The 17,739-nt window shown below is 37.6% G+C and overlaps 1 protein-coding gene across 1 annotated transcript in view; it reads left to right on the top strand.

The window, feature by feature from the left end:
* MYO3B (myosin IIIB) overlaps positions 1-17,739 on the top strand; it is a 406,696-nt gene that overhangs the window by 253,296 nt on the left and 135,661 nt on the right. Inside the window, exon 26 of the mRNA XM_047084875.1 lies at positions 16,819-16,930. Within this exon, the coding sequence (XP_046940831.1) occupies positions 16,819-16,930 (112 nt within the window). The remainder of the gene's footprint in view (positions 1-16,818; positions 16,931-17,739) is intronic.

The following is a 17,739-nucleotide window of genomic DNA, read 5'->3' as shown; positions in this document are numbered from 1 at the left end:
TTAGCTCTTGCAAAATGAACTGAGTATCATCATTTATCACATGAGCTAATTCAGTTTCAGGAAACAACCCATGAGGACATAGAATCCCAGTGGGCAATGGCCATGCTGTGGGAACAGTGCAGGAAGAAATGGCAAAGGAAAATAACAAGAAAGATGTTTGAAGGGAGACAGTGTCGATGCAGTTGAGAAGGGCTGCCGCTCTGGACCTTTGGATTGGCTGCCCAGCCTACTCGATGAAAATCAGTGGCTGAATTAAAACTGTGTCCCTGCTGGGAGGTTCCTTAAAACAAATTTAGTGGGACTATGTTATGTTAATGATAATGATGAAGCAGAAAAAACAAATAAGAATGTAGAAAATAATGAATGAGGAGAGAAAGTGGAAGAGGAGAGGAGAATGTGAGGAGATGGGGCACGGAGATGGGATGTCCAGCCCCAGCTGCGGCCCTGGCTCCTCAGCCCAGGCACATTGCCTTCACAGCCTTGGCATCCCCCTAACATGGTGCCCTAGGACACCTCTGCCCAGTCCATCAGCCGACCCACAGCTGAACTCTTACCCATCCCTGTTCTAACGTGCTCTGTTTGATTCATAGTAAATATCTGCCCACCCCTGAGCACCATGGTTTAGGGGTGACTCAGAGGAAAGATTGCTAGCTATTTTTTCATATACATTTGGGTCAGGGAAGAGAAAACTATATTTTTGTCAAAGAAAGGAAAGGAGGACAGGAGAGAGAGGTATTTATTGACCACCTGCTGATGATAGGCTTCGTGCTAGTGCTTTACAAACATCATCTCACTTAACACTGGTAATAGCCCCCCAAATACATGAAATTATTTGTTTTACAAATGAGGAAATTGGCTCAAAATCACACAGGTAATGTGTTGTAAAGTCAGGCTATGAAATAAGAGTCTACCTGATTCCAAAGTCTGTCTTCAAAATATGTAAATGAGACAGTTGAACACCACCCAAGTAATCACTATGAAATCAGTCTGTAGAATTCAAAAAAAAAAATTAGTAATTTTACCAGTTGTAAAATAGAATAATCAGTTTAGACTTTAACTTTCTGGGGGCACTCAGTTAAGCATCTGACTCTTGGTTTGGGCTCAGGGTCATGATCTCACAGTTTGTGAGTCCGAGCCCCACATCAGGCTCTGCACTGACAGTGCGGATCCCGCTTAGGATTCTCTCTCCCTCTCTTTATGGCCCTCTCATGCTCTCTCTGTCTCAAAAATAAATAAACTCTAATAAATAAAAAGGATAAATTTTTAAAAAATAAAGTTTAACTTTCTGTTACAAATTTGTGAGTAAACTCAGCCTTAATCTTCAATTCCCAGTGTCTTTTTTTTTTTTCTTTAGGAGGCCTCCTATTTAAAGCTTATGAGGAGGCAGCAACAGCATCAGCAACATTTATCAAGCACCTATTTTTTAAATATATATTTATTTTGAGAGAGAGCATGTGCACGAATGTGGGAGGGGCAAAGAGAGAGGGGGAGAGATAATCCTAAGCAGGCTTCGCACTCAATGCAGAGCCTGATGGGGGCTCAATCCCACAGCGGTGAGATCATGACATGAGCTGAAATCAAGAGTCAGTTGACTAACTGAGCTACCCAGGCACCCTGTTAAGCACCTACTGTGTGTGCTGAGTGCTATAGTAATACTGAATTAGAAGGAATTTACAATCTCAGGACTTCCACAATCTAATAGCACAGATCAACATGACTTGTCATCCCACAGCCCAAATTTAGGAGTCTTCCTAAGGATGTAATGGATATAATGGCTTTTTTTTTTTTTGTAGCAGATGGTGGCCAGCTGTTCTGTCTTTACTGAAGGCCATACATGAAGGAAAAAAAATTAAAATAAAGGAACTTATGGTAAATATAAGAAAGAACTTAAAAAACTAAATCTGGATTTTCATACACACTAAAGGGAAATGGGCAATTGGGGGTAATTATCAAATTATCCAAGCCAGAATAGCTCAGTTCCCTCCATTATCAACCTAAGAGAAAATTATTTATATGGGTTGAATTGTTCAGATAATTGTCCTGTATTTTGGATATCTGAGTAGACAGTCTGGGTGGTCACTGATGTTGATTGAGGATCCCTCAAGGAATATTTTTAAATAGGAAAAGGGTTGATACTTTTTGCTGTCTGATTGGGAACGAATCTACTTAGATGGAAGTGATAGTAGTCAAATTTGTAGATACAGAATTCTTTGACGAGGATATAGGTACATTGTAATTAAACCATAATAATTTTTACTTATGTTTGAAATTAACTTTTAATTACAAAAATAATGTGTGAATAACTTTTCCTCTAAAATTTTTAAAAGTTACATATGAGACTAAAGTCTTTCTCTCTGCATCTTGAATTTTCAGTATCCTGCATGTACCATGGCCCCTCTCTAGGGAGTTACCATCATTCTTTTGGTAGTGTTATCCATTCAGAATACATACATACATGCATACACAACACAGAGGGGGAAGAAAGAGAGATCAAGAAAGGGGCAAAAAACTCCACGTTTTTAGCTCAACTTGAATCACTTATTTCATACTATTTGGCACCTTCCTTTTCTGTTTAACAATATGTATTAGAGATAAGTCTATGTTGTTTCATAGCTCCAGTGCATTCCTTTTTAATTCCATCATTAAAATTGGTAATATTCATTTAGCCATTCTTCTACTGGTGGATATTGACATTGTGTCCAATTGCTTGCCAGCAGTGCTCAAACAATCCTAGATATTTAACCTGTAGGAGAATTTCTTTAGGGTAGATTTTGAGCAATTAATTGACCTTTCCAAGGGATAGCGATGTGCTCCACAAACCCATTTCATCCTAACGAAGAGAAAAGATGAGAAGAAACATGAGAGCCAGTTTCTTTCCTCAGATAGATTGTGTTGCTGGAGGCAAGTCACTTCACTTCCCTGGGATTCTGTTTCTCTAACAAGTCAGTGGTTCTTCAACTTTGCCATGCATGAGAATCTCCTGAGGCCTTGTTAAAACACAGCTTGCTAAGTTTTTGATTAGTAGGGGGCTGTGTGTGCAAGTTTCCAGGTGATGCTGATACTCCTGGTCAGGAGACGACTCTGAGAGCCAGTCACTGTTCAGGTATGTTGAGGAGAACATCCTGTGAAAGAGATGGTAGTGGAAATTCCAAGAGCCCCAAACAGACTACCTAGAGAAATGTAATTGTTCCAGTTTGTCCACATATGATGATAACCCATGATTCGCCACAGTAATAGTATTGTACTGATGATACACATCAGTTTTAAATCACAGAGTCAATTCTTTAGGCCAAGAGACAAGTCAACATTGCATCTTTGCTGTGGGCCTTCCAGTTCAAGTACATAGCTAAAACTAGAATTTCTTTGACAATATTCTTGACCTTGTCGATCCACTTCCCATTGAACAGTTCCGGGGTCTAGGAATTAACTCTTTGACTCCTGAGGCAACGTATTTGGTGTTTTTAGATGTCTGATCACAACCTTGTCCTTACTAACCTTGACCAAATACATCTTTCAGAAGCTTCTATGCATCCGTCCCAGTTCTACACTCTGGGCTTTAGAAAACAAATCAGCTCCTTTTCTAATTGATAACAGTGTTCCCCCGAGTCAGCAGTTCTCAAATCCTACAGTGCATCAAAATAGCCACAGGACCTTATTAAAATTTAGATTCCTGAGCCCCAGCTGTAGAGATTCTGATTCTGTGTCCAGAGTATGGCCTGGGAATAAACATCTTTTATGAGATCTCCAAGTAGATCTGCTGCCCGTAGTCTGACATTGTTTAAGAGACTAATGGGGTTCAGGACATGCTACCACAAAATCTGACGTCTTGGCATATTAATATTACAAGCTGAAGGAACTTGAGAAATGGCATGAGCAGGAAGGATTTTTTGCCCTTTCTCTGAAGCAGGTCATATAACCGTCATGTGAGAGGTGCCTTCCCTTTACCAAGAGGAAACAAGTATCCTTATCTCTGAAAACAGTGGACACAGAGAGGGATCTCTGTGACCTCAGTTTCCCACACTTTGCTCATACTCTTTGTCTTACCTCTTTTCATGACTCTTCAAGCTTCATCAAATCTAGCATAAAAACACTCATATTTGATTTCTTTAGGTCTTCTTTCCTTATGAAGACTCCTGTGTCTTGTAAACCTTCTATTAAATAAATGTGTGTGCTTTTTCTTGCTAATGTGCATTTCGTCTAATTTTTAGATCTAGCCAGAGACTCAAGTTTCTAGGAAAACTTTTTTCCTTTCTTATAAGACCGAGTTAAGTCTTTTTGTCTAAGCTCAATGCTTCAACAGTTCCTCATATGACATGGCTTGAGTTCCCTCACTATCCTGCTTACTAAGGGCTATCTGCCAAAATACACTACAAAATATACCCATTAGCACCCACCCCCATCCTGACTTACTGTAGCACTCATCCCTCCCCAAACTGATGTTCTTTATATACTTGTTTAGTATTTGCCTCCCCAACTAGAATATAAGCTTCATGAGGGCAGGGAAATTGTCTATCTTGCTCACTCATAATATTCCAGCACTTCTGTCAGTACCTGGCAATCAGTTGATCCTAAATAAAGTTTTATTTAATGAACAAATGAGTAGAATGGGAAAGAAAAGCCGTTTCAATTCAGAAAGTGAAACTACAGAGAATGAATGACCCATCCCAAGGGAAAGTATTTGCTTAATGTTTTTAGAAAAAAGGAGAATAAAAATGTTTGTATAATTAACCTTTTTTTAAAAAAAAAAATCTCACTATGGACTTAAAGCCCTGGAAAATATTCTTTTAGTAGTACAGATGTTTTGCATGCCTTTGGGTACATAACTCAAACCGGAAGGATGAGTCAAAGCAGGCAGGGCTCATTATGGTTTGGGATTTCAAAAGCATCTTTAAAAGAAGCAGATCCTTTCCAAACATGTAAAAATGCAGAAGCAGAATGACCAAGAAGAGAAGTGCAAATTTTAAATGTCAGGTGTAACAAAAATGTAAGCAATCTCCAATGCTTATATTATTTTTATCTAACATGAATAACTCTTAGCTGGCTTGTTCGTGCTCTCCCCTCCCCTTCCAGGAGCATAGGTAATCATTAGAAAACAGAGAAATATGATTCATTGCGTATACTGTTCATTGTCAGAGGACTTAAGTGAAAACAAAAGGGAAAGTTAAGCATCATTAATAATTAAGGAAATACACATTAAAGCCACAATTAAATATCACTTGATACCTAGTTTGGCAATAATCAGTAAATCTGATAATTCCTTGGATTGACATGGTTAAAGAGTAGGAAGACTCTTAGGCTCTACTGGTAAGGTAATATATGTGTGATCACTTTGGAAACAGTTTGACATTTTTAGTAAACTCCAACATGAACATATTACACTAACCAATGGTTACACTCCTAGAGTTATTAAGTAGAAAAGTGACAGTATTTCAGAGCCCACTAGACCTTTTAGGATTGCTGAGAAGCACTGAGTCTACCTAAGTGTGGTGACTTCCTGCCTCAACCTGCCCACGTGTTCTCCTTTGGGTCAAATGTCTACAGCCCAGAGTTTTGTACTTCTTTCTTCCTCTTATTAAAAGATAATTTTCAGAAGAAGGTAACATCATGACTCACATACAGATATAAAGATAAATGTGTTTAAACAATTTATTCGTATGATATGAGGGAATCAGGCAGACATGATCATCAGTTCAAAGGAAAAGTCAAAACAGTGCAGGCTTATATGAAGTAAAAGAATGTTGAGGTGAATTGCAAATGGAGGCAAAACTGGATTTTCCACAGTGGGAAGTCAATTGAAATCATCAGCAGACTGGACAGAATTTATGTATCTATCAATTACCTATAATTTAGACAGAGTTGCAAACTGCCTCAAAGAGGATGAACAGGGCTAGGATCCAGTAACCCAGAAGGGTATGCTAAGGATGGTGTGCATAGTTTCCCACTGATATATCAATGCCTTACTGATACACTAGTCCAAATAGAATATTGTTTGGATCCCTCACACTTGTGTCAGGGAGCACCCAACAGCTGGTGTTCAGATGTAGGAAATCAACACTTCTCCAGGGTCAAAAGCCCAGTATTCCAGATTGCTGCAGACACAAGTTCCAATGAGCTGCAAAGTTCTGGAGTATCAAAGGTCCCTCCCTGTTACAGAGTCAAAGATACTACCATTGTATATAGTAAGAGCTAAGAGTAGATGTGGGTTAGAGGAATGTGAAGGAGCCTGAATTTGGAGTTAGAAGACATGGGTAAGCCTCAGGCCTCCACTTACTAATCTGTGACCTTGAGCCAATTCCTCCTATCTGGATTTCTCTTTCAAACAAGAATTTTTAAAACAGTTTAACAATTAAAGTAAAATTAAAATGAAAGTTAAATTAAATTTAAATTAATTTAAATTTAAATTTAAAACAATCTAAACAATTTAAAAACAAGAATTTTTATTTATGACTTTAAGTTCCCTTCAGGATCTAAATGTTTATTCAAGTAGCAAACCAGGCCCTTCCACAGATGGCCCTGTGGGAATGCCCACTCATGGAGGGTTTTGACGGAGGGCTGGGCAGATCTGTTTGTGAACATGAGGAAGAATAGCTGGATTGGGGTGTCCTAGGTCCCTAGTGTGCAGTACAGAAGCCTCAGCATCTGTCGGAAACTTGGAACGTTCAGCAATGAAAGGAGAAGAAATGATAGGAAAGGAAGTTACTAAAAAACAACCTGCAACAATTTAGGAAATGTATCACCAAGGTTGGCTCTGACTCTACTCAGTGTGCCTAACCACAGCAAAAGGGAACTGGAACTGTATTAGTCGGGGTTCTCCATAGAAACAGAATCAATAAGAGTGTGTGTGTGTGTGTGTGTGTGTGTGTGTGTGTGTGCACTGAGAGAGATTTGTTTTAAGGAATTGGCTCATGTAATTGTGGGGGCTGGCAAGTCAGAAATCCGCAGGGCAGGCTAGCAGTCTAGAAATTCCAGTGGGAACTGATGTTGTGGTCTTGTGCCCAAAGGCAGTCTGGAGATGGTATTTCTTCCACCCAAGGGAGCATAGTCTTTCCTTGTAAGGCTTTCAATTGATTAGATGAGGTACAACCACATTATGGAGGATGGTCTGCTTTACTCAAATATTAAGAATATTAATTTTTCTGACTTACAAACATAGCATCTTTCTCCATTTATTTAGGTAGTCTTTAATTTTTCTTAGCCAATATTTTGTAGTTTTCAGTGTACAGATCTTGTACATTTATTCTTAGGTTTATCCCTATTATTTCACATTTTTAATGCTATTGTAAATGATATTTTTAAAATTTCAATTTCTAATTGTATATAGAAATACAATAATTTTTGTATATTGATTTTTATCTTGCAAGTCTGCTAAACTCGCTTATTAGTTCTGATAAGGCTTTTTTGTAGATAACATTGGATTTTCTACATAGACAATTATGTCATCTTCAAATTAAAACAGTTCTATTCATTTTTTAAATCTCTTTAAATGTTTATTCTAGAGAGAGACAGAGCGTGAGTGGGGGAGGGGCAGAGAGAGAGAGGGAGACACAGAATCTGAAGCAGCCTCCAGGCTCTGAGCTGTCAGCACAGACCCTGAAGCAGGGCTCGAACCCATGAACTGAGAGATCATTACCTGAGCTGAAGTAAGATACTCAACCAACTGAGCCACCTAGGCGCCCCAGTTCTATTAGTTTTAAATACAGATGCCTTTTCTTTCTTTGTCTGGTCCTATTGCAATGGCTGGAATCTCTGGTACAATGTGGAATGGAAGTTGTGAGAGTGAACATCTTGCCTTTTTTCCTAATCTTTGGGGAATAAGTGTTCAGCCAGTCTCTGTTAAATAGGTTAGGTTTAACTTGATGAGTGAGCTTGAGGAAGTTCTCTTGTTGCATGAGTCTATTGAAACGGGTTTTGTTCTGTTTTGTTTTTTTAAGTGTTATTTTAAGAGAGAGGGGAGGGACAGAGAGAGAGAGAGAGAGGGAGAGAGAGTCCCAAGCAGCGACATAGGGCTTGAACCCACCAACCATGAGATCATGACCTACACCGAAATCAAGAGTTGGATGTTGAACCAACTGAGGTACCAGGCACCCCTGTGGGTTTTTTAAAATAGGATTAGATGTTTGATTTTGTCAAATGCTTTTCCTCATTTATTAAGAGTGTGTCTTTTTTTCTTTTAGCTTATTAATATGTGTAAAGTTTTTCATTATTGTCCTTTTAATATTTATAAAATCTGTAGAATTTTATAAATTATGTGATATTATATAATTTATATCTTCTTTGTTTTCTCTCCCCCCCCCGATCTGTATAGCTAGAGGTTTACCAATTTTATTAACCTTCTCCAAGAACTGCTTTTAGTTTAATTCATTGTCTATTTTCTGTTTCATTGATTCTTTCACTTTGATATTTATTGTCTTTTCTTCTGCTTACTTTGGGCTTAATTTGCTCTTTGTCTAATTTATGGTGGAGGCTAAGGTCATGCATTTGAGAGAATGTTCTTTTTTTCTATTACAGGTGTTTGATGATATAATTTTTCAAGTACTACTTTAGCAGTTTCCCATAAGTTTTGAGAGATTGTTTTCATTTTCATTTGATGAAGAACACTTTTTAATTTCTCTTTTGATTTCTTCTTTGACCTATGGACTATTAAAAAGTCTGTTTGTAAGTATTTGGGGATTTCCCAGATATCTTCCTGTTGTTGATATTTAATTTAATTCTACTGTGATCAGAGAGCATGTTTTGTGTGACTTGAGCACTTCATTTATTAAGTCATGTTTTATGGCCCAGATTTGTCCTATTGTGGTAAATGTTTCTACATGCAGTTGAGAAGAATATATATTCTGTTGTTGTTTGGCTGGAATGTTCTAGACATTTCCAGTAGGCCAAGTTGGTTGTTCATTCTTTCTGATTCCTTGATGTTGGGTTTTTTTGTTTTGTTTTGTTTTGTTTTTTGCTTACTTGTTCTAACAATTATTGGGGAGGGTATTGAACTCCCTAAGGATAATTGTGGATTTGTCTATTTCTCCTTGCAAATTAGTTTTAGCTTCGTGTATTAGGTGCAAACATGCTTAGGTCTCTTAAATTCTTTTGATGGATTGACCTTTTTATCACTGTGAAATAAATATCTTTATCCTTGGTAATATCTTTTTGCTCTGAAATCTACTTTGTTTGATATTGTAATATAGTCAATTGCTATAGTTTTAACTTGATGAGTGTTTGTTAACATGGTATATCTTTCTCTTTTACTTTTACTTGTGTCTTTATATTTGTGCCTTTTTGGTAAGCAGCATATAGTTACACTTTGGTTTTTTATTCCGTCTGAGAATTTCTGCCTTTAAATTATGTTGTTTTGACCATTTACACTTAACATTTGTTTGGCTAGGTCCAATCTATCATTTTGCTATTCGTTTCTCAGACACATTTGTCTCCTGTGTTCTCTGTTCCCTTCTTCTAGTTCTTTTGGATTTATCGAGTATTTTATATGATTTCATTTTATCTTCTTTGTTCACCTATTAACTGCTGGTCTTTTATTATTTTGGGGGTTGTTTTCTGATTTATAATATACATCTTTAACTTACGCTAACCTACTTCAGGCAGTATTATATCACTTCACAAATAGTTTTGTGTATAGAATATATAGTATAGAATAGAATTAGAATAATAGTTTACTTCACTGTCCCTCCTCCTGGCCTGTATGCTCTTGTTATATTTGTGCTGTTTATGTTATGTTGTCAGTCATAAGTTACATTTACCCATATGTTTTAAACTTCATAATATATTATTAATTTTGTTTAACAGTTAAGTATATTTTCAAATCTCGTCAGTATTTAACAACATAGTTATCTTCTGGCACTCTTCATTTTTTTATATAGATCCATATTTCCATTTGGTATTATTTTCTTTCTTCATACAGGACTTCATTTAACATTTCTTATAATGCAGATCATCTGGTGATGACTTCTTTCAGCTTTTGTATGCCTGAAAAATTCTTTATTTTGTCTCTGTTTTTGAAAGATAATTTCACTGAATATAGAATTATTTTCTTTTGATTCTTTAAACATTTTCTCCATTGTCCTCTCACTTTCATTGTTTCTGTTGAGGACTCTAATGGCATATTTATCTTTGTTCCTATGTATCTAACATATCTTTTTTCTTTGGTTGCTTTTAAGATTTTTCCTTTATGACTGTGTTTTGAACAATTTGATTATAATATCCTTTGGTGTAATTTTCTTCAAGTTGTTTTGTGTGTGTGCTTGGACTTAGATCTGTTAGTTTCTAGTTTTCTTCAAATTTGGAAAATTTTTGGCCATAATTTTTTCAAATATTTTTTCTGTACCTTTCTTTTTTCTCCTCTTCAGAACTCCAGTTTCATGTATAAGGCCCCTTGAAGTTGTCCTACAGTTCATGAATGCACTTTTATTTTTTTAATTATTTTTTTCTTCTGTGTTTCATTTTGTATAGTTTCTATTGTCGTGTCTTCAAGTTTAGTAATCTTTTTTTTCCTGCAGTGTGTCAATTGCTGCTAATTCTGTTTTGTGTGTGTATTTTTTTTTTTAATTTCAGACATAGTTTTCATTTCTAAAAATTCTGGTTGGCTCTTTTTTGTATCTCTGCGTCTCCATTTAACTTTTTGAACATATGGAATACAGTTAAAATCAGTGTTTTAATGTTCTTCTCTGTTAATTTTATTATCTGTGTTACTTCTGGATCCGTTTCAGTTAGTTGACTTTTTCCTCATTATGGGTCATATTTTCCTGCGTGCCTGATAATTTTTGACTGGATACCAGACATTGTCCTTTTATCTTTTGGGGTGCTGGATATTTTTGTATCCCTATGAAAATCTTTGCGCTTTGTTCTGGGATGAAGTTAAATTACAGGCATACTTTGTTTTATTGCAATTTACTTTATTGCGCTTCTGCAGTAAAAGATACTGCATTTTTTACAAATTGAAGGTTTGTGGCAACGCTGCATCAAGTTTAAGTTTATTGGCACCATTCCAACAGCATTTGCTCACTTTGTGTCACTGTGTCACATTTTGGTAATTCTCACAATGTTTCAAATGTTTCATTATTATTATATTTGTTAAGGTTATCTGTGATCAGTGATCACAGCTCATTGAAGGCTCAGATGATGGTTAACATTTCTTAGCAATAAAGTATTTTAAATTAAGGTATGTATTTTTTACAACATAATGCTATTATACACTCAATAGACCACATAATAATGGTCTATCACTTTCATATGAACTGGGAAACCAAAAAGTTGATTTGACTCACTTTTTTTTGAGATAGTCACTTTATTGCAGCAATCTGAAACTGAACCCATAGTATCTCTGAGGTATGCCTATCCTTGGAAACAGTTTCAGCCTATTGGATCTTTTTTTTTTTTAAATGTTTATTTTTGAGAGAGAGAGAGTACGTGAGCAGGGGAGGGACAGAGACAGAGGGAGACACAAATTCTGAAGCAGGCTCCAGGCTCTGAGCTGACAGCACAGAGCCTGACATGGGATTTGAACTCTTGAGCTGTGAGATCATGACCTGAGCTGAAGTCGGACACTTAACCAAGAGCCACCCAGACTCCTGGATCTTGTTTTAAGATCTCTTAGGTAAAGCAGAGCTGTATTTAGCACTAATATTTCCCCACTTCCGAAGCAAGACACTACTGAGTCCTCTATCCATTGTCCTATGAATTATGAGGTTGATCAGTCTGGCTGGTAGAAACAGGCACTATTCTCAGCCCTCTGTAAGCATCAGGCACTATTCCCTCTAGTCTTCTTAGATGGTTCTTTGCCCAGCCTTGAGTAGTTTCTTCCCATGCAGGTGCTAATCAGTTACTCTGCTGAATACCTGAGAGGCCTTCCGCAGATGTCCAGATGTAGCTCTCGACTAGTACTCTGTCCTACATACTCTAGGGCCTTGGTGTCTCCAACACGTGGTGGTAGGCTTTGAAATATGATTGGTCAGATGTAAGCTGTCAGTTCTGCCTGCATTGTGTCTGGAAGAGTTCAAGTCTAGCTCTTTATAAGAAAGAAAATAGCCTCACTGGCAGCTGATTTGGAACACTCAAAAACTCCAAAATTTCTAAATATTTCTTTTCTTTTCTTTGCAATTAAGGTTTCTTTTAGTAGACCCAGAGCTCATCTTGAATGAAGTCCAGGGACACTTTTCATCTTCACTCCCTCTTTATAGTACCCTTAGTCCCCCTCCTGGAGGGTCCTGCTTTCTCTGAGGGAAGCCTAGAAGTTCTTAGGGATTTTATAGGCTTTGTTCCTGGCTCCACCCTGGAAGGACAGTGTTTGGTCATTACAGTTTCTTAGACATAAGTCTCTCACACTTTCCTAAGTGGAACACAAACAAAACTAAAATGCCTTCCTCTTACTGAGATGGACCAGTTCTCATAGGACAACTTTAATAGTCTCTGTTTCTTTACTCTGTCTTACCAAAGACTTTATCAACCTGTACTGAAGAGTATAAGAAAGGAGAAATGAAGAAAAATAGAAGCCCCTGTTTGCCTCAAAGGTACTATTCAAATTAAATAGGTTAAATAGGCTTTGGAGGTCAGCCTAAGAAGTGCACTACCATTGATTTGGTGGCGGATACACCTACATTCCTAACAATAACTTTTGTCGGGGATAGCTCTGTAGAGAGCATGATTATAGTATGACAAAAAACCGTTGTACCTAGATAGACAAACTAAAGAAGACCAATTCTTCCCAAGTTTTTTTTATATATATAGAAAATTTTTATTTTTATGTAGGCAAATTTGTCAGTATGTTCTGGTGAGAAATGATATTACCTTTACTCTTTTTTGTTTCTCTCTCTTACATTAGAAACAACTTTAGGGGCCTCTGAGTGGCTCAGTCTGAGCATCAGACTTTGACTCAGGTTGTGATCTTACGGTTCGTGAGTTCAAGCCCCATGTCAGGCTTGCTGCTATCAGCCTGTCAGCACAGAGCCTATTTCAGATCCTCTGTCCTCCTCTCTTTTTGCCCTTTCCCTGCTCATGCTCTTTCTCTCAAAAAATAAATACAAATAAAAAAATATTTTAAAAAAACCTAAACTTTATTAGCTGGATTCATATTGCTTTTTTTTTTTTAAATCAATTACATGGTGGTTTAGAGATTTAAATAATAATCTTAGCCTTTGTCATTTACTTGATGTCCTCTTGGACAAGTCATTTCATCTCACCAAGAACAGTTTTCTGTGTCAGTAAGATATTTAATGATCTAGAGAGATTCTTTGTGATGGTTTAAAAACATGTTCACAAATTACTTGATACTCCTCCCTTCAGGAGGTAGAACTTAATTTTTCTCTCATTGAATTTGGTCTGGATTTACATGACTTGTTTCTAGTGCATAGAAGATGAAGTAAGTGATGGTATGTCACTTCTAGGCCTTGGTCATTAAAGGCATTATGGGTTCCCTCCCGTTCACTAGTGTGCTCTCTCTCCCTCTCTCTCTCTCTCTTTCTCCCTGGGATCCCTGCTTCTGAGGGAAACCATCTTCTATGTTATAAAGATACTCAGACTGTCCTCTGAAGAGGCCCATGTGGCAGGGAACCAAGGCCTCCTGCCAACAGCCAGTAGGGAACTGAGGCTTTCTACCATCAGCCATGTGAGTGCACCATCTTGAAAATAAATCATGTGGCCCTAGGCAAGTCTTTAGATGACTGCAGCCATGGCTGACATCTCAACTGTAATCTCATGAGAGACCCTGGGCCAGAATTGCCCAGGTAAGCTGCTCCTAAATTCCAAACGCTTACAAAACATACGATGACAAATGTCTGTTTTAAGGCATTAAATTTTGGAGTAATTTGTTGTGTAGCAATAGAAAACTAATATGTCCTAGTATCTTACAGATACTTCCAGTTTATGATTCTATAATTTAAATGCAGGAGGCTGTATCTCTAATTGCCTGTTACTTTTACTAATACTTGACAAACTGCTTAGCCTGTTACATTTAAAAACTCTTCCTTGAAGAGTCTTCACTCCACATACCATTTTAGGCAGAAAACTAGATAACATATTTGAGAAGAAATATTTTTCAACTGGATATTTACTGTTTTAACAGCTTATATGTTTTAATGAGATGAGACCTTGGGAAGACTTTCCATAGAGTTCTAAAGTAGGAAAGGGCTCTTTAGTCTTTTGGAGGTCCAACAGGAGCTATGTGTACCTTTTGACTTTATATGCAATGCGTTAAGAACATTTTCTTGAGAAGGAATATGAATACCTTTCTCCAGATTTTCAGAGATTCCTGCCCCCAAAAAGAATTTAGAACCACTTATTGCTTCCCATTCCCACCTGTGAGAATTCAGGTACAGAGAAGTGATTTACAGTTACCCAACAGAGATCTTCTTACTCTTAATTCAGTGTTCAGACTCCAATCTGAGAGGTAAATTCTACCTACAAGAGGCAGCTCAGGGCAGAACTGGTCTTTGCAATGCTCTCAAGTACCCAGACCCTTAGGACCTTTATACTTACTATTTTGCAATTGCATATCCCCTGTTCATTTAACTCATCCAACTGCTTCGGGAAGGGGGTCTGGAATAGATCTTCCCAAAAAAGACCCCTCTTGCTGACACATCTTTTATATTGGTTACTTTCTGTTTTGTCCTTATATGGAAGCACACAAGAGCTCCGCCAGAGTGCTTCTTTACCATGGTACCTACCAGAATCCAGAATTATTCCATGGAGGAAATACACATTGTACTTATCTGACCTGATTATTACAGACATATCACTTACATGGTTTTTTTAGTATTTTTTTTAAACTTTCACTTCTTTGTAGTACTGTTACCCATCTCTTTCTGAACTAAGCCAAATATGAATATTAGCATCATAATAAATTAAGAGATTGGGTTGAAGGAGCAGAAATCAAAGCTGAGTTCTAATATTTATGCTAGTTCAGGATTCATTCTGCCTATTTAAAAATTAGAAACTGCTAAGAACCATCTATAGATGCCTGGAAAACAAGTATAAATCCTTGATTGGAGAGCTGGAACATACCTTACATTCTTCCCATATCTCACACGGGACTGATCGTTCATTAGATTCTCTTTAAATACTTCATCATTAATAGTATTAACCCTGGGTTGATTAAAGCCAGGGTTGTTTGTGTTATAAATGGCCAGGCCTAATGGAAAGAGTGTAGGAAATCCTTGTTTTACCACTGACTTATATACCTCATGCTATTTGTATTTCAGCTTTCCCCAAACATTCACCCACATAGATTTGCCATCTATTCCCACCATCCCCGTGTACTCCAGGACACAAACATTTTGCTTTGACTAGAGCCAGGTCAGATAAGCCATGACTGAAACTATAGTCCTAAAGAAACTGAGGCTAATGTGTTAATGCCATGAACTGCCCTGATAGCCCTAATCCTGATTCCCAGCTGTCCCTCCTCCCACTTGGCCCCAGAAGATGTCATCTATGAGCAGGTTCCTGGGCTTGGCTAAATGACCTAGCATAGTCCTGGCCATCATTCAGGGGTTCTTTGAGAGTACTGCCCCTCCTTCCCGATGGTAGAAACAGAGACTCAGAGCCTTGGAAACATTCCCAGGATCTCTGAATGCAAATGTTTCCAGCAAATTCAACATTATATCCTAACTTGTAAAACAGTCTTGTAGCACAAAGATAAAGTTAAATGACCCAAGTGCTAATCAGGTATGTTTATTTTTCCATAAACAGAAAGATGTGGAATATTTGGCAAGAGGAAGGGTCATATTTTGTATTTGGGCAATTTTTCTTAAAAAGTAAAAATAGCTCTATATTTAAAAGTATAGTAATTCCAAAATAACAGATCAACCTTGTCTGAGGAATGGCAGGGAACTCCTTTGACAAGGAAATTAAACTTCCAAGGAGTTGAATTTAATTGTAGATGGCAGCAAAGAGCAGAGGAAAGATCCCTGGAATATTTTTAGAGAAAAACTAAGGTAAGGCGTTCTAAACGAATAAAATATTTGTGTGTGTGTGTGTGTGTATTTTGATGGGGAGAAAAAAGGAGAGGGGGAAAAACCCTTTTGTGGGTGTTCTTTGAATCCAACCAGAAAGTATGGAAGTTCGTTAAAATGAGTTTTTTAGGAAGACAAATGTGGTTTTGGTGATTATATCAAAAAATATGCCTACTCTGTATTTTGAGAGAGACATGTGGCTCAGTGGACCAATTCAATAGTATTAGGCTACTTCATTTTTGCTATCTACAAATAGCTTCAGAGGGAACATTTCAAGGTAGAGTCAGAATTTATACAGTGGGATTACAAATTATATTGTAATAATACTAACATTTAAAATGATGACTTTCGGGGCGCCTGGGTGGCGCAGTCGGTTAAGCGTCCGACTTCAGCCAGGTCACGATCTCGCGGTCCGTGAGTTCGAGCCCCGCGTCAGGCTCTGGGCTGATGGCTCAGAGCCTGGAGCCTGTTTCCGATTCTGTGTCTCCTTCTCTCTCTGCCCCTCCCCCGTTCATGCTCTGTCTCTCTCTGTCCCAAAAATAAATAAACGTTAAAAAAAAAAAAAATTAAAAAAAAAATAAAATAAAATGATGACTTTCCCTAGAAGAGCTGTCTGAATTTCAGTTTTCTTAATGGATTAGATACTTTGATTTTACATGCAAAAGATGCCAAGTATTCCACTGAATATGAATTATAAAGCAATATTAAAAGGGAAATACATGTAGCAGAAAATTTAAAAGCAAGTAAGAGCTAAGTTAATACGTATAAGTTGTATACCTCTCACTACCTAGTATGCTATTATTGGACAGTAGGTCCTATACTGTATCAAATGATAACTAAAAATGTTTTATTTTACTCTTTTATTTTGTAGATATTATTACTTGGCATTCAAAGCACATGAAACACCTGTTGCTAGCAAAGAGAGCTGTGTTGCTATCTTGGAAAAGTCCAGATTAGATCACTGGGTGCTGGGAAAAACAAAGGTAGTTCTTTCTTTATTGTTCACATTGTCACCTGTGATGCTCTACTGTGTACCTTTGTCTGTTGTCAGTGATATGACCGGCTCTGTACATTGTGTAGCTTAGCAGGCAAGACCCCAGCCTAACAGTGATCTTCGCTGGTCTTGGGTCAGGAGTGGTCCTAGGACCTCTGGACAAGAAGAGGAGGGTTTGCCTCCTGTTCTGCATGTAATTTGAGAGAACCATTTAACATTTCTAGAATGAGAACTTTGAGCTCATTTTAAAATGTCCCCCTAATTTAAATGCTGTTTATCCCAGCACCTCATGGAAATACACAAATCTTATTAATGACAATAAAAAGTATCTTTTACAGTTTTGTCCATTTTTCATTAGACTCTTGCTGTGTTTTTTACTGTATACCCTGATTAGTAGTCCCATTGTGTATAGCTTTTCATCTGGAACATCCTGTCGCTGCATCCCAGGTTTTTATGACCCATTCTGAATTGTCCTACAAAGCCAGTGGCAGCCTGAGTGTTGATGACAACACAGTTGCTCCTCAGCAGGAATTAGATCACTGTGGGTCCTGTACGTCCTTCTCCCAAACTTCCACTGCTGGCCATGGGTCAGTTCTGTTGGTTAGTGCCTCTATCAAGGGCTGTAGAGACAGATAGTAGAAGTCAAATTGAGAATATAGAACTCCTGGCAGATATAAGGCACTTTTGGAGAACATTTGGAATCTCCTAAACCCCATTAACCTCATTGTTTGTTCACGTCAATAACCAAGAATTGGCTCAACCTTAGAAGGGGAGTTGGTTTGCTCCTAAGCAGTCAGT

Source organism: Lynx rufus, unplaced genomic scaffold (assembly GCF_022079265.1).
Source record: "Lynx rufus isolate CCGP_SWC_20201006 ecotype Redwood Valley unplaced genomic scaffold, mLynRuf1.p SCAF_2, whole genome shotgun sequence".
Taxonomy (NCBI): domain Eukaryota; kingdom Metazoa; phylum Chordata; class Mammalia; order Carnivora; family Felidae; genus Lynx; species Lynx rufus.
Note: the sequence above shows the minus strand (reverse complement) of the source record. Positions and strands in the feature narration are given on the sequence as shown.